The sequence below is a fragment of the Lissotriton vulgaris genome, chromosome 2_1 (genome assembly GCF_964263255.1).
Source record: "Lissotriton vulgaris chromosome 2_1, aLisVul1.2, whole genome shotgun sequence".
In the NCBI taxonomy this organism is placed as follows: Eukaryota; Metazoa; Chordata; class Amphibia; order Caudata; family Salamandridae; genus Lissotriton; species Lissotriton vulgaris.
The window spans coordinates 151,980,437-152,004,755 of record NC_141687.1 but is presented as its reverse complement, the minus strand read 5'-3'; the positions used below and the strand labels follow the sequence as shown (position 1 = coordinate 152,004,755).

General features: G+C 48.3%; 1 protein-coding gene across 3 annotated transcripts in view; it reads left to right on the top strand.

Moving 5' to 3' along the window:
* EIF4H (eukaryotic translation initiation factor 4H) overlaps window positions 1–5,037 on the top strand; it is a 221,967-nt gene extending 216,930 nt beyond the window's left edge. For 2 of the 3 annotated variants that reach the window (XM_086954607.1, XM_086954606.1), the window contains one exon: window positions 2,276–5,037. In XM_086954607.1, coding sequence (XP_086810733.1) covers window positions 2,276–2,415 — 140 coding nt within the window. In that variant the 3' untranslated portion in view covers window positions 2,416–5,037. The remainder of the gene's footprint in view (window positions 1–2,275) is intronic. The other variant, XM_086954608.1, reaches the window with a different exon arrangement.
* Window positions 5,038–24,319: the final 19,282 nt, after the last annotated feature.

Here is a 24,319-nt window from a genome sequence, read left to right as displayed (position 1 = left end):
ACCTTCTGGCCAACTGTTTCTCCATGCAGTTGTGTTTTTGTGAAGTGTTTGACAGCCATGTGGCAGCTGTGTATATATCCGTGATGGAGACCTTCACTAGACTAGATTGGTTTGTGCCCTGGGCTTATTATCAAGGGTTTATCTTTCCCACCAGGGTATAACAAGTTTGAATGGTTTGTTTAACAATCTTTAATTAACCTTTTTGCCACTGGAAAACCCTGCTTCCCAGGGCGCGTGCCTTGAAAAACTGCTCGTTTTTTTGGGTTTATTTTGTCTTCTCCCCCTCCTGCTTTTCTTGCAAGCAATTCATTACTGCTTTGCTTCACATCTAGTTTGTATATTGCTTTTTCAGCTTGTTTCTGGATACTGAAAAAAAGTTATATCTGTCGATTGATTCACATGGAAATATAATACCGCCTTTTGGAATGACCCGACTATCTTTGCGTATCTGTAGATAGTTTCTTGGAATGTTAATGCCCGCATTTAGCTCACCCTATGTAAGCTAAAGGCTGAAACTCCAGAATGAATACATGCACTAATAGTCACAGGTAATCACAGTAGGAGGATAAAGAATCTAAGTTAAAGATTTCCACTATGTGCTGGGGCATTGTGGGCTTCGTATGTCGAGGAAGGGGGGGGGGGTCTCTGCTGCTTACTCACAAGGTGGGGGAAAAAAAGATAGTGGGAAATTGTTAATTTCTGACACAGCCACTATATGGCAGAATGTGAACCCAGAAAAGCTTTCTAAGCAGCAAAACATGGTGCAGTTAAATACGTTTATCTCTATTTTTTTACCCTTCTGGTGTAATCTGTCTTGCTTACATCCTACATACTCCTGTTGTGAGTTAAACTCAAATACACCCTGTATACATTCACTCACTTTCACATCTCATGATTGCCTGGCATTCTACTAGTGAGGAGCAATTACAATCCAATGATTTACACTTTGTATACATATTTTCAGGTCAGCACTTCACCTGTTACTCTTAACCAGGCTTTTCCAATTAATAGCTCTTAAGCTACTGGTAGCTCTTCAGCTACCTGCAAGTAGCTATATTGTGTGTATATCCCATCCTACTACACTGGAACCTGTAATTAGCTATCCTGTGAATATCCCAGCCTACTATACTGGAACCTTTTGTTGCTTTCAATTAATGTGTAGTCCAAATTGTGTGAGACAAAGTGTATATTTTCAGAACTCATTGGCTGATTTTGGAATTGTAAATCATGTGAGTACACTGATTACTAATATTTTGCGTCACGGGCACTGCAGCTATGTCAGACATGTTTTAGCTAGGTAGAGGCATTCCACATTGACTAAGCCCTTTTACTTTACCACTGGTAACCCTACCTGATGTACTGTGGAAATGTCACTGTTGGTAATCCTGCATATGGTCACGACTAATGTCCTCTTGTCTGACGTGGTCACTATTGCAACATTAATAATTTTAGTAGTTTCTGTTTTTCATTGAACATAAGTAGCTCTAATTACACAAAAGGGTGTGCACATCGTATCAGGAACTGTTAAGCTCATTTGCTGTTAGTTCTCGCTTTTGTGCATTGCTCTGAAATTTTCAACTCCTTGCTCTTCGTGATACTTGTCGCAAAAACACTTTTAGTGCTCTGAAAGGATTTCTCCATATGCTTCCTCGGTTACCATGGGACCTTGTACAGCCCTTAGACTCTGTTGCGTTTGCACTGTAGGAAACACATCAAAATTCCCCAATGTAACCAACTGAACAACCAAGTCTTCAGTCATTTATTTTGTCTTGTATAACTTTTTCACAATACTTGAGTCTGCTCGTTTTCCCCGTGTATCTGCACGGCCCATTGCTCTTTTGAGCTTATTATAAAAACCATAAAGGAGTTGTTGATGTTGGATATTTAATAGATCAATTTCACGATTTTGTGTTTTAAAATTAGGTTCACTGATATGAAATATATATTTTTGTTTTGTCTGACTAGATACCATGTCTTGGATAATTTACAAATCTATAGTTAAAGCAATATTCCGGGAGCTTTTCCATGCCTTTGTGATTTTAGATTTCTGGGCTAGGCAATCTTTTGGTTTTAAAGGTACGATTGGGTTTAATTTGCAGACTTTCCGTGCAATCTGCTGCAGTGTCTCGTTCCAGTCTGACTTTAGGTTTCATAATTTACATTATATTGTGTACTGTATTTGTGAAGTGTACTGCCCCAATTAGGATGACCAGTATTCTTTTAGTTTTATTTTAACTTGTTCTCATATTTTTTATTTTTTTTTTGGTTTTTTCAGAGGAAAGAGCCGCAAGACCGCGACTTCAGCTTAAACCCCGAACTGTTGCAACACCCCTCAACCAAGTAGCCAATCCAAACTCTGCCATATTTGGTGGAGCAAAACCTCGAGTGGAAGGAGCGCCAAAGGATGAAGAATAGGCATGTGCGGCGAAGGGATGGAAGGGAAGGATGGAAGACCGTAGAGCTAGTCACCCTCTGGAATGTCAACCCTGCCGTTATTCCCGCTACCTGACACATTTTTTTCCTCCCTGTCTGCCTCCTTGGGAAAACTGAAAACACAGCTTGTGAATGCATGTCAACTGGTAACAAGTGGTTTTTAGTACATTCTTGGCTTACCTATATCTAGTGCCTGCTTTGTGCGATGTCCTCCGCTTATCCTTCTCCCTCCACATCCCTGTTCTCAACCTTCAGCAGCAGCTAGGTTTTGGGGGGTGAAATCTTAGCTGCTTCCAGTGGTGTGGAGTTATTTGAATCAAGGTGCTGCTTTATTTTTTATTTTTCTCCCCTTAATTGGTTTATTTTGGAAACCTAAGTTAAGTATGTTAATTTGGTTTCATTTTTCATAGTTTTCTCCTACGTATTAAGTTCTGTATTGCTGTGACTCTGCCAAACAAAATGAAACTTAACTTCTTGAATTTACCAATGCTTGTGATGTACTATGCCCTCAGTTCGAAGTCTCTGCTTTATTCTACAAGACCAGTCGATACTGCCTGCAACAGAATTTGAAGCACATGGGGAGTATGCATTGGCCTTTTTGGGGGAGCTCAGTGCCCTTCAACCTCAGACAAGTTGGCTCCCTTTACATTTATCAGCCATAAGAAATAATTTGAAACCTCTTGAAAACCAGCAAAAATTGACTTAACGTGGTTTTTTTTGGAGCTCTAAAGCTTTGAAAATGTTTACATTTTATCTTCTGAGAAGGCGTAATGTTTTTATTTTGCTCAATGCACTGCTTCCATCCTGATGAAAAACTTAAGCAATGCTGTTTATTTTCTGCTTGTATAGATATTACAAGTTTAGTTGTCAACGTTTTTAAGCAAGCCTCTAGACTTCTGAAACGTGTGTTCAGCCCTTAATTTTACCTATGGTATGTATTGCTGACAGTGTCAGTGTGTCCACTTTGATGTTCCTAGACAATGTATGCCTTCTGTGGGCATGCTTGTATGCTTTGAGCAGTTTAGCTTCTACGTTCACTGGACGTTATAGCAATTTCTGCCAACTGAGAATTCGTTTCCGGATGTTTACCTGGACCAGAATTTCACTCTGAAATGTGCCTAATCTTGGCAATCCCGAATATGGCAGTGATGTTTTGGTGGTAATTCAATTGCAGGACTTCAGTCATTCTTTTCTTACTCATAACCCGAAACTTGGATTGATGTCAGGAAATTTTTAATGTAAAATCGAGTGTTTCCGTTTTTCCTTTTTTCTGGTGCCGTTATTTTGGTAATTGTATTAGCTGAATATGGTGAGGAGAAGGGGAAGTATTTGCCTAAGCTTTAATGTGTCATCTTTACATTTCTAGCTCCAACCTGAACAAAGGTCACTTAATCCAGCATCTGGAGCATTTATGAAGCTTATCACACCACAGATATTACTCTTAAGATACGGCCCCATCAGGCTGATATTCGCTCCTATAGTTGTATAGCTGGCATATCAATACATTACAGTGCGCCTCTATTCTAGTTTTTGGCATGCTAACTGCTGTAATGTCTGTTGAACCTAGGAGGACGCTTTACCTGCATTGCTGTGCCCAGTGACTACATGCCTTTTGGCCTACATTGCTTTTTGTTTATCCTAACCTAAAGACCAATTAAAACAATACAATCTGAAGTGTCCATAGAACACATTGCAAACTCACACAGCGAAGCCAATTTGAGAGGCACGTGCTGTACTATTTTAGAATGACATTCTGAGCTGTAGATGGATCCGTACATTAATTTTCCTTTGCTTCCAATCTTGCCAGTTTAAAAAAAAAAGCAAAATGAGTTTGACAGTGTTTATCTGAAATAATCATTTGAGACAATCCGAAGTCTCTCAGATGCATTAGTTTTTCTGTGACCCAATTACTTTTTCACAAAATTAAATGTGCTCCATTATATTAAAGTATGTGTACTGAAAATATATAGGCACCAAAACTAGTACCTACATACAAGATTAGGATTATTACAATTTTGCACTTGCCCATCCTCCCATCCATGCCAGAGTCGCAGTGATTTTTACAGAACGTTTTTCTCCTGCTTTATTTTTTATTTTTTATACTCTGCTGCTGAGTCGAGAACCATTTGTCTAACACTAGTACTTAATGTAAAACAGACATGCTTTGTGTGGCTATATTGAAAAGAAAATACTTTCAGATTACCTATTTACATCTACAATGTCAAAGCTTTTAAGAGAACAAACGACCCTTAAATCTTCAAAGCAGTCGGCTTTTAAATAAATGTAAGAATAGAATTCCGAACACTTTACACATTTCTGCTTCTGAACAGAATGTCAATTTATGGATATGGTATTTTGTGAATCTTTTAAATAAAATAAAACCATTAAATAAGAACCCTGGCTGTAATGTCTGGCTTCTTGTGAAAGCATGGTACTTTTCAAGAAGTTAATCTTTGGCGGTGGCCAAGAGTTCGCTACTAAACTTACATTCAAAGTACACATGCTTAATCATCCAAAATGTGTTTCGCCCTCAAAGAAAAGAGCACTTTCTTTAGTGGTCTGTAAACTATTTATTTTCCAAATAAAGTTGTGTATGTATTGTAATGTCTCCAAATGTATACTTTGTTGCGTATCTTTTGGTAACCCTATTGAGAAACTTGTGAAACACAAATGCAGATAGAACATGTAGGAAGACTTGGAAAATCATGCGGCTACTTTGTCTTGTAAAGAGATGGGAAAGGCAGCTGGTGGTTATAACTACTTCTTTGTTGCACATCCCCTACTTTCAAGCAATGGGATCCCTACACTGTATTGGAAGCTAGTTTAATTCTTTTAAATGTCTTTCCTCTCGGTCTATGGCGCTTAGGTTCTCCTTGTAGTTAAATGTCACTTTGATTTTGTCCATTGAGCTTATAGTTCCCAAGAACTACTTCTGAAGCACCTACCTTTTTGGGTCCATGCTTTTTGTGCCTTGCCCAAAATCTCATCATCTGTGGAGGTGTTGCTGATGGGGCCAGTCCATCCATGGTTTGGCTTTAGTTATGTTTTTTGGCTGCCATTTTTCCTCCTTTTCTATCAGGAATCCACTTTGTTCTTTTTCAAGGACTGGAACAAGACCTGGTTAAAGCCTGCAGTCTCATGTCCTGCTCACCTCCAGGTGTTCTTCTGTCTCTACTGCTTGGGATATTGGCTTTTTGTGCGGATCAGTCCATTGTTACCTTAAGTGTGACATGCCTTCCTGCAATATGTTTTGGATTTGTTAGGGGAGAGTTGGTGGATGGTATATTTAAGGGTAGTAATGAGTTTTTAGAGATCAGGAATGGTTGGTGGGAAGGCATCTCTTTCCCAGTCAATCACTGGCGTTTTCCTATCCGCCTTCAGAAAATTGTGTCTTTGACTATGCCTGCCTTCTCAGTGCCACAGCTACCCAGGACCTAGCTAAAGATTTTGTTAAAGAACATAAATGGACCTGATTAAGCTCCTGACATTATTATATGGTGAGGTCTCTCAACCACCTAATAAAAACCTTTCCTCCAAGCAACAGTTTGTACGGTGTGTTGTTCAACACTAGCGTTTTACTTTTAAAAGAAATATTGTCCATGTATACAAGAGAAACTGATATATCTTGGTTCACTCATGACGGTGACATCAGCGTGTGGCTGGGGATTTCATGTTTAATATTTATTTTATAACTGGTGCCAATGCAGAGATTCAACCTACTGTGGTAAAGTGAAACCTAGACACGCAAGAAGAAAAAAACTTTTATAAAGTCTGTCAATTACATGTCAAAGTTTTGATGGCTCAGCTTGTCCAGGTGACAGATTTCCCCATCTTAAAACTAGCAAAAGATAACTTTAAAGTGACACTATGGCCCATCCCTCGGTAAGGTTTCTCCCCTTCCTGTCTGCAGACTGTAGTGGGGGTTAGCACACTTGAAATACAAAGAACGCCCACCCCCCAGTTTACCACCACTCACCAACTTAGAGGTCAAACCCAAAAAGTAAAGGGAGAGTGAAGACTAAGACTTGTTTGAGGAACTAGGACTTTATAAAGAGGTTTACAGGCAAGTGATGGAGGCATCAACGCCTAGTCAGTCTTCCTCATCCAAGTACTTGCAGAATGAGGACATACCCAAGCAGACACTGTTCAATCTCCAGGAAGCCAAAGAGCGACCGAAGAAAACTGCTGCATCACTAGGACCTTGAAAATTAAACAAAAGAAAATCTAATAGGGCAACAAAGTCCATACATCTAAGGTAACACAGAAGGACTTGCTACTAACCCTGGGCGTAGTTCACCTAGTAGCGCTACGCGAAGTGCACTTCGCACTACGTGATCTGCGTAGTGCACTGTGCAAAATGCAGTTCGCACTGATTGCACAGTGCTGGATGCTTGTCCACACTGCGGTCGTTTTCTGCTGCTAGAGTAGTTTTCTACTCGAGCGAGAGCTTTCTCAACGCGGCCTGGTAGTTTCTCGTTGCGAGCATACGTGAGCACTCGCAATGAGAAACCTGACTTCCCCGTGTTGAATCTCGCCGGGAGGTTTATTTTCCACGCTCACGATCTGCAACTTGATGTTGATTGCGAACGAGGAAAAAGTCTCACCGGGATGTCATTTTCTGCTCGTTCGCGGTCGCCAACTTGACGTTGAGGACCGCGAGCAAGCAAAAAATGACCGCTACGCGTGTTTGCACTGTGCAACGTGCAATTCGCGTAGTAGCTCAAACTTCGCAAACTATGCGAGCCTAGCGTAGTACTACGCCCAGGGTTACTTGCTACCCTTGAAAGGTAGAACTGGAAAAACACCCAGGCATGTGCAAAGAAGATCCCACAGAAAGACTGCCCCTTTACCCAGAGTGTGCAAAGTCGATGGAGGAAATGACGGAGACCATGCTAGAAAATTGGCCAACAAACAGTAGCGGCTAAGCATAGCCGCAAAAGTCCCCAAATTAATGTGGCATCAAACTATTAAAAACAAGCAGAGCAGGTAATGTACCTCCCTCCATCAGCGGGTGACAAATGTCATGACTTGAGGCCATGGAGGAAAAAAAACACATGCACGCTCTGATGTGACACTCTAGCATCAGCTACCTTGAGCTCGGTACAAAGTTCTTTATTACGTGATTAGTTCAAATCCTGATCATTCAAATTTGTCTATATAAAAATTACTCATGAATACAATTAGACCGGATATAAAATCATTAAAAGTACATATAACATTCCATCCTGTGAGATAGAAGGAACACATCGGGAACCACCACTAGATGGACTTCGCAGTAGAGAAGAAGGGAAACTGAAGAGTTGATTCATTGTCTAAAGCATTCAGTGGCCATAGTCTACTGCATCTTGCAAACATGAACATCACATGCTTCCAGCAACACCATCTGTGATCTCAAGACCACTTGGGGATTGACATATTGAGATTTTGAAGCCAAGCATTTTGATGTTATGTTATGTTAAATTAAATTTATTAAGCGCACGTACGCCCGTAGGCTTCATGGCGCTGTAGAAGACTGGCAAAACATAACCTGTAACAGAAAGAAACGGAGTTAACTAAGGGTAAGCTTGCTTAAAGAGCCAAGTTTTAAAAGCCTGTCTAAAGGCTAACAGGTCTTCATGAAGCCTTAACGTCAGTGGCAGAGAGTTCCACAGGGAGGAGGCCAAGAAGTGGAAAGATCCGCCTCCCTGGCGTTGTTTCCTGATCCGAGGCACCACTAACAAGTTCTTTTGACCTGAGCGGAGATCACGAGAGGGAGTGTAACTGACAAGCAGGCTGCTAATGAATCCAGGGCCCTTACCTTGTAGAGCCCTGAAGATAATGCATCCCGCTTTAAATGCTGCTCTCTGCGCTACTGGCAGCCAGTGGAGACTGGCCAGTCCCGGTCTGATGGACTGCCACTTGGGAATCTTACAAATCAACCTGGCCGCTTGGTTCTGAACCAGTTGAAGTCTCTTGAGCTGCCCCGCTGGAAGACCCAAATACAAGCTATTGGAATAGTCCAGGCGGGACAGCACAAGAGCAAAGATGAAAGTGATTCCTAGGCTTTTTACTGTTTGGGACTTAGCTGGAGGGTTTCCCATTTCTGGAGGCCAAAAATGCGGCCCCCAATACAGTTCACTCTTCCCAGGCAAAATCAATTCAGTTTTGCCTGGGTTGAGTTTCAGGTGATTTAGGCCCATCCATCTTTGAATGTGGACCATGGCCTCCCGAAATTCGGTGGCCGCACCAGGGGAGTCCAAACAGAAGATCAGTTGCAGATAATCTGCATAATTGAAAATTAAGGCTCTAAACTTTTTTAATGAAAATAGCAGGGGTCGTAAGTACAAATTAAATAAAAGTGGGGACAGGGACGAGCCCTGAGGGACTCCGCATTCGTTTTTGATTTTGGGGGCTGTAAAGGTTCCTAGTCTCACTGCCTGGGTGCGTTCCGAGATAAATGACTTCAGCCATCTCAGTGCCGAGCCTCTCAGGCCTGCCTGTTCGACACGGTCGACCAAGATGGTATGGTCGACCGTGTTGAATGCGGCCGACAGGTCAAGAAGTACCAGTGCTTGGTGAATGTCCTTGTCTGCATTGCATCTTAGTACATTCTGGACCGCCAGTGTCACCATCTCAGTAGAATGCCCCGGTCGAAACCCTGCTTGATTGGGCTCTAGGTATCCAGTGGTTTCAACGAAGCTAGAGAGACAACTAGCAACGTGTGCCTCCAGAATTTTTTAAAGGAATGTCAACAAGGATATCGGGCGATGGTTAGATGGATCGTGAGGATCAAGACCGGGTTTTTAGGTCTCGCCTTTACCATTCCGCAGGAATGGGAAATGGGGAGAATTCAAGTCGGCTATTTTCTCTTCAAACCAAAGGGCTTTCAGCCGCGGTTTTCTTGCAGTTCACGTGAATCACGTGAGCAAACATGCACAAGCATTCACTCCTCTCCTAGCAGCACTCCTCCCACACCAGCAACTCCCCCCTCCCACACCAGCACCTCCCCTCTCTCTCCCCGCAAACACAGCCTTGCCCTTTCCCACACCAGCACCTCCCCCCTCCCACACTAGCACCTCCCCTCTCTCTCCACGCAATCACAGCCTTTCCCTAGCAGCACTCCTCCCACACCAGCACCTCCCCCCTCCCACACCAGCACCTCCCCTCTCTGTCCACGCAATCACAGCCTTGCCCTAGCAGCACTCCTCCCCCTCCCACACCAGCACCTCCCCTCTCTCCACGCAATCACAGCCTTGCCGTCTGGTATCTGCCTCATCATCCTTGTCCTCTAGTTCCAACTCTCCATTGAGGTGCGGAGGTTCTTCAAGCAGCGATTGATGCTGTTTCACTGCCGCCATGTTCAAGAGAGAGAGCCTAGGTCTGACCGGAACACTGTGGATCCTAAAACAACTCTGATTCAGGGGACCCGGGTTTCCGCTCTAACATCACTCTATGATTCAGCCATCACCAGTCAAAGGGGATGCCGGGACAGCTGCACACAACATTACGGAGCGCTCATCTGTAAACATACAAAACGGACTTCACCACTTTTTTTCCACCGAGGGCTCCTTATAAAAACACGGTAAAAATAACCAATTAAAAACAAATGACATCATATTTGTAACTGCAGCTCGTGAGAACCCATTTCAAAATGAGCTTTAAGCTTTCACGAGCAGCTGAGCTATACTATTTTCGATATGACAATCACATTGGAATATAGAGATCGTAATAACCATGCACGTATTCTGACGCTTTTAGCTAGTTAGGAATAAATTTTCACAAACACTTGGAAAGCTCAGAGTATTCGGTTCTCGCATTCACGCCCCCCACCAGGCTCTCCCGCCCCCATCAGGCTTCCCTCCTAATCCGCCTGCCTCCCCTCGCGCATTCACACCCCCACCAGGCTCTCCCGCCCCCATCCGGCTTCCCTCCTAATCTGCCTGCCTCCCCTCGCTCGCATTCCCGCCCCAGGCTCTCCCGCCGTGGAAAATAAAACCTGAAAACTTTACTTTTTTCTTTGTTAACACTTCATAGACTGGCCCTGCTATTCATTTTGTAATTCATGTTTTTCGGATATGAGAACATTAAGATTTACTTTTCGTCACTTTAAAACCAAAGCTCCCTTTAATCGTTTTGGAATATTGCCATTTAATGCGACAGTGACAATAATCCCTAGCTGTTCTCCTCCCCTGCACTGTCCCCCCCCCCAGCATCTGCGCTGTAATCTCACACCAACCTCTGCCTACCTCCCCATAGCCACTGAACCTCCGCAGCCCAGTCTCCCGCCGGCTTCCAACTGGCCTCCAATTTGTCCCAAGATCGTATTGGCAGCAGGATCTCGTGTGTGTAAGGAATATCTTAACGCATGGACACGCAGTTGCCCCGGGGCGCGTGGGCCAGACATGCGATGTCGCCCTTCCCTCCTGTTGTTTTGTATCCACAAGCGCTATGGGAGTCTGTGGGCAGCAGTTTGGACTGTGTTGGTGCATATTTTGAAAGCCTGTTGCTCCCTGACTTTGCTGCTGTAGGTGAGCAGTCCCAAGTCCATTTAACCCACTATCTGCTATATTCCAGCAACTAAAAGCTACACATTTCCTGTGAGGAACAGAGACCACAGAGCCCCCACATTACGTTGAATTCGGACCGTTTACACCATGTTAATTGCACTCCCGCCCCCATCCGGCTTCCCTTCGGCCTCTCTCCAGGCCATGTTCCCTCCCCTGCCAGAGTCCACCCCGCCCCTAATTTATCTCTCACATCAAAGCCCCCAGGACCCCCTCCCCCGCTCCTGATCATCGCAGACTCCCACCAACCCCCCCCCCCCCCCCCCCCCCCGTCATCCACATCCTCGCGTTGCAGCTCTCTCGTCCCGGGCTGCTCGCCCTCTCCTTCGGTCCTTGCAGAACCCCTTACTGTCCGCCACATCCCCTCATCCCGACCACCACAGAACTCCGCCGCTTCAGTGAAGTAGTGTGGCTCACTGGTTAGAGGCGGCAGACCCGAGAGCAGAGGACGGCCCGGGACCAGGGTTCGATTCCCGACGCGGCAGGTTTCTGGACCAGGGGCAGCGGACTCGATAATTCTCTCGCCTCGGTGCCCACTCTGATCAGCGATCACACTCGGCAACTCTGGGCATTAGCTTGCCTCATCTTCACTAACGGCCCCACCAGACCGCCGGGGATGCCTGGTCTCACCCTGGAGATACCCATTAAGGGACCATCTCTCAGGGAAGCCAGGAAAGGTTTCGCAGCGGTCGAAGCGCCTTGGGACCCTACGGGTAAGTAGTGCGCTATATAAATGCCAATACATTTACATTTACTTCATGGACCCTTCAAAACACCAGATGCCATCGCCCTATAACCCTAGGAAACTACCCAGCTCCCCCTCTAACTACCCAGACTCAGTCATAACCCTTCCCCTCAGCCCTCGCTCACCCCCGCAAGACCTCCAGCTCACGGCGCCCCCCCTGCAGATCCTGCAGTATCTTAAAACCCCCCTCCGCGCATCAAGGAACACTACGTTTCATTGCCAATACTACACCTGCCGTAGAGCCGATTCATTGTAAATAGAATGTTCCTCCCGCACTGGCGGTGCTCCTAATAACGATGCTATCTTATTTGACAAATCATTAATAAAAACAGTTTTCTTCCCAATACACTAATATTTAGTGTAAATTTAGTCCGCCGGTGAGTCAGCCCAGATCGGCTGCCCTCCCCCCACCTGTGTGTCTCGGGGACACCACCACACTACTCAGGGACACCACCACACCACTCAGGGACACCACCGCACCACTCAGGGACACCACCGCACCACTCAGGGACACCACCACACCACTCAGGGACACCACCACACCACTCGGGGACACCACCACACCACTCGGGGACACCACCACAGCCCTCAGGGACACCAACACACCACTCAGGGACACCAACACACCACTCAGGGACACCAACACACCACTCAGGGACACCACCACATCACTCAGGGACACCACTACATCACTCAGGGACACCACCACATCATCCCTCAGGGACACCACCACACTACTCAGGGACACCACCACACTACTCAGGGACACCACCACACCACTCACGGTCACCACCACACCACTCACGGTCACCACCACACCACTCACGGTCACCACCACACCACTCAGGGACACCACCACACCACTCAGGGACACCACCACACCACTCAGGGACACCACCACACCACTCAGGGACACCACCACAGCACTGAGGGACACCACCATAGCCCTCAGGGACACCACCATAGCCCTCAGGGACACCACCATAGCCCTCAGGGACACCACCATAGCCCTCAGGGACACCACCATAGCCCTCAGGGACACCACCATAGCCCTCAGGGACACCACCATAGCCCTCAGGGACACCACCATAGCCCTCAGGGACACCACCATAGCCCTCAGGGACACCACCACAGCACTCGGGGACACCACCACAGCCCTTAGGGACACCAACACAGCACTCAGGGACACCACCACACCACTCGGGGACACCACCACACTACTCAGGGACACCACCACACTACTCAGGGACACCACCACACCACTCAGGGACACCACCACACCACTCAGGGACACCACCACACCACTCGGGGACATCACCACATCACTCGGGGACACCACCACATCACTCAGGGACACCACTACATCACTCAGGGACACCACCACATCATCCCTCAGGGACACCACCACACCACTCAGGGACACCACCACACCACTCAGGGACACCACCACACCACTCAGGGACACCACCACACCACTCAGGGACATCACCACACCACTCAGGGACATCACCACACCACTCAGGGACACCACCACACCACTCAGGGACACCACCATAGCCCTCAGGGACACCACCATAGCCCTCAGGGACACCACCACATCACTGATGTACACCACAAAATCAATCAGGGACACCACCACACCACTCTGGGACACCACCTCATCACTCACGGACACCACCTCATCACTCACGGACACCACCTCATCACTCACGGACACCACCTCATCACTCACGGACACCACCTCATCACTCACGGACACCACCTCATCACTCACGGACACCACCTCATCACTCACGGACACCACCTCATCACTCACGGACACCACCTCATCACTCACGGACACCACCTCATCACTCACGGACACCACCTCATCACTCACGGACACCACCTCATCACTCACGGACACCACCTCATCACTCACGGACACCACCTCATCACTCACGGACACCACCTCATCACTCACGGACACCACCTCATCACTCACGGACACCACCTCATCACTCACGGACACCACCTCATCACTCACGGACACCACCTCATCACTCACGGACACCACCTCATCACTCACGGACACCACCTCATCACTCACGGACACCACCTCATCACTCACGGACACCACCTCATCACTCACGGACACCACCTCATCACTCACGGACACCACCTCATCACTCACGGACACCACCTCATCGCTCACGGACACCACCTCATCGCTCACGGACACCACCTCATCGCTCACGGACACCACCTCATCGCTCACGGACACCACCTCATCGCTCACGGACACCACCTCATCGCTCACGGACACCACCTCATCGCTCACGGACACCACCTCATCGCTCACGGACACCACCTCATCGCTCACGGACACCACCTCATCGCTCACGGACACCACCTCATCGCTCACGGACACCACCTCATCGCTCACGGACACCACCTCATCGCTCACGGACACCACCTCATCGCTCACGGACACCACCTCATCGCTCTGGGACACCACCACATCGCTCTGGGACACCACCACATCACTCTGGGACACCACCACATCACTCTGGGACACCACCACATCACTCTGGGACACCACCACATCACTCTGGGACACCACCACATCACTCTGGGACACCACCACATCACTCTGGGACACCACCACATCACTCTGGGACACCACCACATCACTCTGGGACACCACCACATCACTCTGGGACACCACCACATCACTCTGGGACACCACCACATCACTCTGGGACACCACCACATCACTCTGGGACACCACCACATCACTCTGGGACACCACCACATCACTCTGGGACACCACCACATCACTTTAATACACCATAACAGCATCACTCAGCACCACAACAGCACTGTCCTTGCTGGCTAACAACAAGCATTCCCATAGCCAATAGGACTCGCATTAGGAAAGTGTAAGCTATTGGCTTTGTAAATAACAATGCTATTAATTTATATATTTTCAATGCCAACACATATTAAAAAAAAAAAATTGTCATTTACAATACCAATAGCTCACACTTTCCTAATGCGAGACCTATTGGCAACGCCAGTGCTTGTTTAATCAAGGGAATCAGTAGAGCATGTTTAAACCCTGCAGGTACCGTTCCCTGATCAAGTGGGTGATTAAGCAGAGGAAGGATCCCATGAGGGATGGAGTGCCCTATCTCTGTGAAAATGTATGGTGGGCAGATGTCGTCGGGTGAGCCGGACTTGACCCGTGCCAGGAGAGTGGAAAAGGTTTAGGGTCTATAGCAGGAAGGGCATTTAATATAGTAGGGTTATTAAAAATATCATCCAAAGGAGAAGATTTAGGAGAACTAGCAATGTTGTGTTTTATAGTTACAATTTTCTCTCTGAAGTATTCATTCAGAGAGTTACACAACTTCTGGGTGGGGGCTATTGAGGGAGCTGTCCTATCGTCACAGAGCTCATTGACTATGTTAAAAACATCTTTAGTTTTGTTGGAAGAGGTTAACATTTTTTGGGAAAAGTAGTTGGTTTTATGTTGGAGCAAGATTTTTTGGAACTCCTTTCTTGCGGTACAGTACACTTTCCTGGCTTGAGGGGAGTAACTTTGTCTCCATTTCCGTTCCTTTTGTCGAACCCCCAGTTTAAGTTCTTTCAGTTCTTGGGAAAACCATTTGTGGGCTTCATTCCCTCTAATACTAGGGACCAGTACCAGGGGGGCTGAGAGGTCAGCTGCGTGGCGTAGCCAATTAGACAGCGCTCTCTCGCCAGTGTCCAGGTCATCGTGCGGCGGTGGTACGGTTTTACTTAAAACATCAATGAATCCCGGAAGGTCCATAGATTTCCATTTGCGGAAGTCTGGACTTGACATTTCCTCGTATTTCTAATGTGAAGTAAATGATAAAATGATCCGACCATATACATGGACTGATAACAGGGTTGGGTAGTGATAAGTTATGCGTCCAGATCTGGTCAAGGCTGTGGCCTATCTGGTGGGTAGGTGCATGAATGTGCTGGTTTAAATTAAGATCTGTAAGCAGGTCTTTTAGTTCAGCAGCTTGAGTATCTGTGTCTGTGCTGTCGAACCAATAGTTTAGGTCCCCAATAAGGATGATTTTAGAGTAGCTGACTACGTATGAAGCCAGCTGCTCCGCCAGAAGAGATGGATACTTGGCCATGTATTGGGGAGGCCGGTATATCAGGACCAGGATGAGGGACCCACTTTCAGTGTCAAGATTAATCACCAGGTTCTCGGTGTCCGGAAGGATCAGAGAAGGTAGTTCCCTAACATGAAGGGATTTCAAAATTATAGCTGCTACACCGCCTCCCGCCTTCCCGGATGTACGGTTAGCTGTCAAAATATAATATTCTGCGGGAAGTGCTACAAGTATATCAGGGAGGGAGTGAGGGGTTAGCCAAGTTTCAGCCAGTAAGAGGATGTCAGGTTTTGCCTCCTTCAGGAAAAGAAAAATGTCTATCTGGTTTTTAACCAGGGACCGAGTGAGGTAATAACAGCGCAAGCTGTGCATTACAGAGGGTACAGTTTGAAGCTCAGAGATAGATGGTAGGAGAGGCTGAGTGTGAGGCACAGGGTTGAGGAAGGGAGAAAGTCCTAGATGTTGAATACAAGTCAATGTGCGTGGAGCTAATGAGGCCGCGGACGGGCGCAGACGGGCTTAACTCAGGCGCAACTCCGGCGCGCCTCCGTCGCGCCCGCTGCGCTGACACATATTGGCCCGTTTAAGTAGGGGCGGTACTCGGGGGCGGGGGGGGGGGTGGCGAAGATGACCGTGGCCTCGCCTCACCCGAGCAGCCCAGTCCAAGATGGCGCCCCCAGCCGCTGCGAGCCCGCCGCTGCGATCAGCGCTGAGCCGTGCCGGTGCACTCAGGAGGAGTGAGGAGGTAAGCGTCCAGGATTCTAGGATAAAAGCCAATAGTCCAGTGTAAAACTGAGAAAGGCTCTTTAAATATAATTAACCACTGGACATGGTCAGCGCATGGCCTTATTCACGGTTAATGGGGAGAATGAATAGTAATGCAAGGTTTGGGAAAAAGTATTGTGTGCCCCTCATGCTGTGTTACAGAAGAAATCTAGAACATGATCATAAATCTGATCGAAATTTCAGATTATGCCTGCCTACCACAGTGCTTCAGAGGCATTTAGGAGAGTTACTAGCAAAGCATGGGAACAATGTGTTGATATAGTCTAGACATGCAAGTGGGAAGAGTACACAAGCGCATCAAATTTACTTCGAGAAGGATGAAGAGTAATTTTGTAGAGGGTTTAGTGCAAATAAAACTTCCAAGTTATAACACTTTCTGGTATTAAGAGGCTGAGCGACAGGCTTGTCTTTAATGCAGCTGCAGTGTTGACCTGCTGAATTATCGCCTGGATAATGTGAACACATGCCCTCTCCCACATTCAACAGCCGCCCTAAAAAAAATACAAAGAAGGCAGAGAAGTAAAATTATACATGTGCTGTGTCAATTGCTTAAAGATATATATATAAATGTGGTCAGTATGAACCACCTGTTTTTTTGCTACTTACAATTGCAGAGATCGCCCAACCAATTAGAAGCCACAGTAAGTATAAATATTAAAATTAATTACGGTCAGGTTTGCTACTGACCTTCTAATTATTACAGTATGACAGTATTTAATGCATCCTGACCTGAATACAGTCAAGGTGCTTTGAAATTTGACAATCAAAATGCAGCACACGGAAATAAAGTTGTTAGCTTAGTATCACATAATTTGGGATCTGAACTACTTGTTTGAGGCGTGTTGCTGTAGATTCACATGCTGTGCATACTCCTGACCTCAAGTGTTGGGCCTGGATGTGTGCAAGTTGTTTCTTCACGTCTTTCGCGTCACTCCTGCTCTATGAGCTATATTTAGATTTTATTTCTGCCAACCGGTACAGATGTGTACTCCGGTTCTAGACCATAAGCAGTCCTCTTTTCGTTTCCCACAGTAATTCATAACCGTTTATTTTCAAACTTGTATTCCTTTTGTCTTCTGTGCGGGACAACTCCAGCGGTACCCGGACGATCATCAGATCGATCTCGACCCCACATGGGACCTCGCCTTCTTTTTAGGCCTTCCGACTGGTGTTGCAGCGTGAATCTTTCTGGATTCACTATGCTGTGCATTATTCCGCCATCTAGTGGTTGGGTCCAGAATTTTTTTCTTTTTTTCCCGTGGCCCAGGTGGGCGTCGACATACCATTTTTTTATATATATTTTTATTAATTTCCAACAGTCATAACTGGGTTACAGCTATTCATCATCAATTGCTTCCCTCTACACCCCCACCTATTCCCGCTACCGGTGTGCCTAGTTAGCATGGTCTAACAATTAAAATACATCAGAATTCAATGCAGCAGTGAACATGATCAACAGTGATACAGTACAGGTCATATATTTACTTGGAGATCACCATCAAGTCCAGTGATCATATCTCAGTTCTTTCCCCCCCATGCCAAAGCACTATGTGAACCTTGCACATCCTCAGTCTGAACCCTCCCCTGACTCTGGTTCTGGAGTCTCCAATATCGCAACCAAGGCTTCCCATGCCCTCGCCGCCTCTAGCGCCTTTTCATTATTCGTTTGCAGAGCCTGCTGTAGCCTATGTGTGCCTTCACTCTGCGCCCATTTGAGCAATTCCGCCTGCCATCTTCCCACCCCTGGCCCCCTCGCTGGTTTCCAATCCATTGTGATTTCCCTCTTGGCTAATTCAAGGCCCAGGTCTATAAATTTACTTGTCACTTTAGTTTTGGTTGTATGCGGCACCAATGCAATAAACAAGTGCCCATGTCTGGTTCTAATGTCCAGTCAGTTATATGACACAGTAGTTCCAGAAGCGTCCTCTCCTCAGCAGTGAGCAGTTCAAGACTCCTTCTGCTGGAGCTTTTTTAAGGATAAAACATGTCGTGGAATCCATCGCCCTTCAGGGCCATCTGGGCCACCGAACTCCAGAGCCACAGCCTGCCTGACCTGGATACTGCATCACCCAGCAGCACTCTGAGAGCGATCTTTCAGGAAGGATGTGAGCCATGTCATTGCTATGCCCTGCACCCCGAAGTCAGACATCAGCGACAGAAGCAGCTCGTGGTTCATGGTATCAAAAGCCGCAGATCAGTCTAACAAAATCAGGGCGCAGGGGTCCTTTGAATCGGCTCAGTCTCCAACCATCTAGGACTGCCAACATCACTAGTTCGGTACTGTGATGTAGCCGGAAACCAGCCTGATTGAATTGCATAAGATGGTTAACCTCTAGATGATGAGCGAGAGAGGCAAGGACGTGCTGTTCAAGGACTTTGGCAAGGAAAGAGCTGGGATATAGGCCGGATTATGGTAACTCGCTCTACTTAGGACTCCCAGACTACCAATTGGCCAGACTCCAGACCACTATGAACGACGCGGCTCGGCTTGTGTTTAAAGTCCCACGTCGCACTCATGCCTCCCCCTTCTGCGCCAACTCCACTGGCTCCCTATCAGACAGAGGATTAAGTTCAAGGGTCTGTGCATTGCACATAGCCATCTATGGCAAGGCACCGACATACATCAGAAACAGCTTAACTATGCCCCAACCAGAGTACTCCGATCCTCGGAAGCCAGGATGCTAGTTTGCCCCTGCTCTCGCCTGTCTTCCATGGGAGGCAGAGCCTTCTTGTCTATCATTCCACAGATCCTGCAATAGACTGCCTGACAACCTCTGTAAAGAACACTCACTGCTACTTTTTAGGACACCACTCAAAACCCTTCTATTCAAGGAAGCCTGGGGCTCACAGTAAAGTACCGCCTCCCCACCCTCAATCTTAAGCAGGCCCCTCTTTCAAAGCGCTTAGAGACCGTTGGTTATAATGCGTTATATAAATTACAATTACAGCGTCACTTCCCTCACATCTAACCTCCCCATAACAGCCACAAACTGCCCTTCAGGGTCCACTATCTGCCGAGTCTGCTGGAAGGGAACTCCCGCCCTCACCCAGATCAGCACACAAAAGCAGAATACGTTTTATAAAAAAGCTGCCCCCTCCAGCGGCGCTGCAATGCCTGGCCTTCAACATGATCCACATGTGTTTCTTGGAGGATAGCAATCTGCACCCCTCTACGCACCAGATGAGCATGGACCCTGTGGCGTCTCAACATTGTATTCATCCCCGTACATTCCACTTGATACATTTTAACTCGGGTGATGTCCCCATAGCACTGGCTATGTTTGTTCCACAATTGCAATCCCTGCATTGGCACATCAGCAGCTCTACTACCTAAAAAAAAAAACAACCCCCAAAATCACCACCCCTCCCCAGAACAGGCTCTAAACAGCTAGCACCCATCCAAACCGCCCACTAAGTCTCCCTGGTAGCTACCAGGGGTTCACTTTAAGAGTGAAACTAGGAGGGGAGCTCTAGCGCCTAGGAGACCTGGACCGCATCCACCCATCAAATCCCACCATCAGCCGCCCGGTGTGAACAATTCCCCACCCAAGTCTGCCAAATCAGTAAGCCTCTCCTAAGCACCCCCATCCCAAGACCACAATACCGGGAGCCACCGACCCCACTTACTAGTTACGGAAACCATTGCATAAGGTCAGGCATCACAATCTCGTCTGCCATCCCTGTCGTGACATGCTGCATGGTAACATTCCCTGCATCAGTTCCATCGAAGTCTGTCTCGACAGTCCCCTTTTCCCAGTCAGTCCCTCCTTGAGGCGCTGTGCCGTTTGCCTAGAGATCTCAGTCATGGCCTGCAGGTCTGCCGACCGCTCTCTCTCCATCTGTGACGTGGAAGGTTTCTGAGTGCCAGGACGTCGTCCTCTGTTGCGCCTTGTGCGGCGCGATCTCGGCGCCTCAGCCATCTGCCGCTAAGCCCCTCCCTTTCCATCCGTCCCTGCCCTGTAGGTCTCTAACCAGCTCCATGTTTCATCAGGGTTATTATGGAAGAATGTTTTGCCATCCAACGTCACTCTTAAGCGTCCCGGGAACATCAGTGAGTACTGAATACCTTCGTCTCGGAGGGCCTTCTTAACCGCCAGAAACTAGGCTTGATGGCGTTTTACATCAAAAGTATAGTCTGGGAACAGTGATTCCTTATTATTGTCCACTCTGTATGGACGCACAGTGCGTGCTTTCTGGAGCAGCCGGTCTTGGTCCTTTATAATGGAGCAGGCGAGCCACCACAGGCCTGGGTGGTCTCCCAGGTGTCAACGGTCGAGCAGGTACCCTATGCGCCTTCTCCAGGGTATAGAATGGTGTCAGGCCCCCTGGTGCAACAGCCACTGCTCTAGGTATTTGATCATGCTGTCTCCTTCAACTCCTTCCGGAAGGCCAACCACCCTTACATTGCTCCTTCCATTACGCCCTTCGGCATCTTCCGCCCTTCTTTCCAGTACTTGGAGCCTGCGGGTGACCTCCCCCATATGGACATCAATTGCCTTCTGCGCTGGTTCTAAGACCTCCAAAGCAGCCTCCGTTTGCTTCACCCGGTAGGCCAGCATCCCATGATCCGCCTGCAGGAGACCCAGTCCCAGCGAAACTTGAGCAATGTCTTGTTGTAACGCCTCCTTCGTGTCTGTGATAACTCGGAGGATCTGGTCCACCTGCTGCTGCATCAGCCCCTCTGGCAGCGGATCGACGATGTCTTGCTTCTGCTTTTCCACCGCTCCATCCCCGGACTCGGGGGGAAACAGAATGTCTCTTATCATTTAGGAAACAATTAAAGACACTACTCTTCCCTAAACCAGAATAATCAGTAATCAATGCGGTCACCGTACCCCTCAGCACCAAACCTCAGCGCCGTGATATCGTACCTAGGATGATTGTTAGCGCTTTATAAATAAATTAAATACAATAAAAATACCCACCCACCAGCACTTCTTATAGTCCAGCGACGCATGTCTCTACATCCGCTAGGGGGCACAGATCTTCTGGGGTCACCAGTCCTGGCCGTCCACAACACCTTGGAGGGCACTCGTCCGTCACTGCCGCCTGTAGGCTATTTAGCACAGCCTACGGTTGCCCCAAGGAGGTTCGGACCCCCCCTCCGGGCATCGCACTGCTCTGCTTTCCGGTTGGGCAAATAGAGGTCCCCACATGCAGCTCTCATGCATCACAGTCCTCGTTAGTAGGCTCTCATAGCCCCTGCTGCCATTCCCCCCCCCCCCCCCCGCCCCCCCACCACCCTCCCTCTCTCATGGGGTCGCATCTCATGGGGTCGCATCGTAGGGTAGCGCTATCAGACCGGGCGCCCAGCACGAGGCGGCCCGGTCCCCTTCACCTCCAGAATAGTTCGCAGAGTCCTTGCCCAGCTGGGATGACTCCACCGGGTGCTGGTGCCTGCAATCTCTAAAGGGCAGGGGCAGCGCCAGCACTCACGGCGCAGCCACCATCTTGAGCGTGGGGATCTGGTGTCTGGAAACGCCGCGTAGCTCCCGGCACAGCAATTTCAACCCCCAGAGCTTCCACAACAGTAGCCCAGTTCCAGGGTCCTGGGGCTTAATTATTCTTTCCCGCAATTGTGGCAGGAGTCTGAAGTAATATTACCAGGACTGCGACCAGAGCTCCGTAGCTCGTGCCGTTCTCCACACCGCTCTACTCCCCAGCTGGACAGATTGGGCCTCGCACGAGCAGCATGCACCTCCGGGACAGAGCGCAGACGGCCCGGGGCCAGTGTAGGTGATTCCGCCTGAGGCAGGTGTCCACGATCGCCGAGGGGCAGGGGCAACCACAACATTCACCGCGCGGCCGCCATATTGCGCGTTGGTGCACGGGGACAGAAATCACGGAGTTACTTTCAGTCACTAGGGCCAAGCCCTCCAAGGCCTCGGCAGACACAGCAGCCCTGTTTCAGAGTCCTGGGCTGTCACTTTCGGCACCCGCGGTTGTGGCAGAGTATCAGGATTAGAATTTGTCCCCATTGGCTGCAGGGGACTACTGGGCAATGGACTGAGCTCCTCAGTAGTTCAATCACCATCAACCACTCCAACCACAACCACCCTTTCTTCTAGGCTAAGGAACGGTCAGACGCCCAGGGTCTCCAGGAATACCTTGTGGCAGGGTCAAGTCAGTAAATACAAGGGGAAAGGGATGGTGAAGCAGTAAGGAGGCGTCCCTGCACTGGGAAAGCAACCCTCTGGATATCCTATCCCCACATTATACTACAGCCTGTACTCCAACTGACTCTCTCTGGTAAGACAAAATGGCTGCACTGCAGCTGACCTTTTATAGGTTGGCCTCAGAAGGACCAGAAGGGACCAGAAGATTCTGGAAGGTCCCTATTCTAGTCTATGGGTCCTATCTAGGGGTGACCGTTATGGCAGTTAATGGCGACCATTTTGTGAGTCCCATACTTTCTAGTCAGAAAAGGCACCTAGGCCTCAGGTAAAAACTATGAGGGCAAAGAGCATCTAACCCCCAGGTCAACACCACAAAAATACTCCAGTGGGCACAAAAAGTTCAAAAGGTTATGAGGGGCAAAAAGGGGACAAAATAAATAAATAAATAGAGACTACCCAAAGGCAGACAGGTCTAACAATGAGGCCTTGCTGTTTCACCCATTCTAAGAGCCCCTGCAGCTCCACTCTGCCTATTGAGTAAAGATTCAGCTGTCCCTGAAATTTTTTCTTAGCCCCCTCCCCCCCTGAAATTTTGACATGCTTCCCACCTTTGGTCGCCATCTTCAGATTCTTTTTTCCGCCGTTGGGTCTGGATAGTTACCGAAGAGCTCCAGAGTTTTTGGAGAAAGCGACGGAAAGAGAAGAAAATCGACAAAATTCAAACTTATCTGATAGACACTACTAGCCGCAGATTCCTTAATGTAGAATTATCCCCAGGCTTGAGACTGGATCCGGAAAACTTTTTTGCCACAGCATCTCTGCTGTGCCTGGGGTGGCACCACGGGACTTTGCCCTGATGTCCGCGAGGTCACATAAGCCCTGCCTCGCCAACATCAGTTTTCTTTTTCGTGTGTCACGCGGATCTGGTTTACTCTGCCAAAGCCTGTTTTCAGGACTTCCCTTGTTTTTACTTGGGAAACTGTGTGCAATGCCTTCAGGCTTTAAAACTTGCGATCAGTGTGCGCGTCTGATGTCGGCGACTGACCCCCATCCCATCTGCATGTGGTGTTTGGCTGGACATCACGACTCCACGGACTGATGCATGCCAGCAGCTCAAGCCCAAGTTACGGCGGGAGCGCCGGATGAAGCTGCTGTCGGCCCGCCTGTCATGGTCGACCTCATCCCTGCATCTGTCCCTGGAATCGCTATTTTCAGCGGTGGCGCCACCCTCCCCTGCAGCCCCCTGGACTTCGTTCGCTGGTGGGGAAGTCTACCAGTCTGCCTCTGGGGCCTGGTCCTCGGTTGGCTGGGGTGCAAGTTCCTCTCGGTACGTGCGTCCTCTGATGTTGGCCCCGTATTCACCGTTTCCCAGCGAAGGTTCGCCCATGGCTCAGATGAGGGCCTATGCTGTGGCTCTGCAGGCCTCCCTCTGCCCCTCCCCTGAGACTTCCGCGGCCCCCTCGCCTCAAGTGGCCGGCTGTGGAGTCCCCGGCGGACCCAGTTCCGCAAGGTGCGGCTTCAGGAGTGGGTGATGTGGTGTGGCCCTTTGGGTTCCCCTCCTCG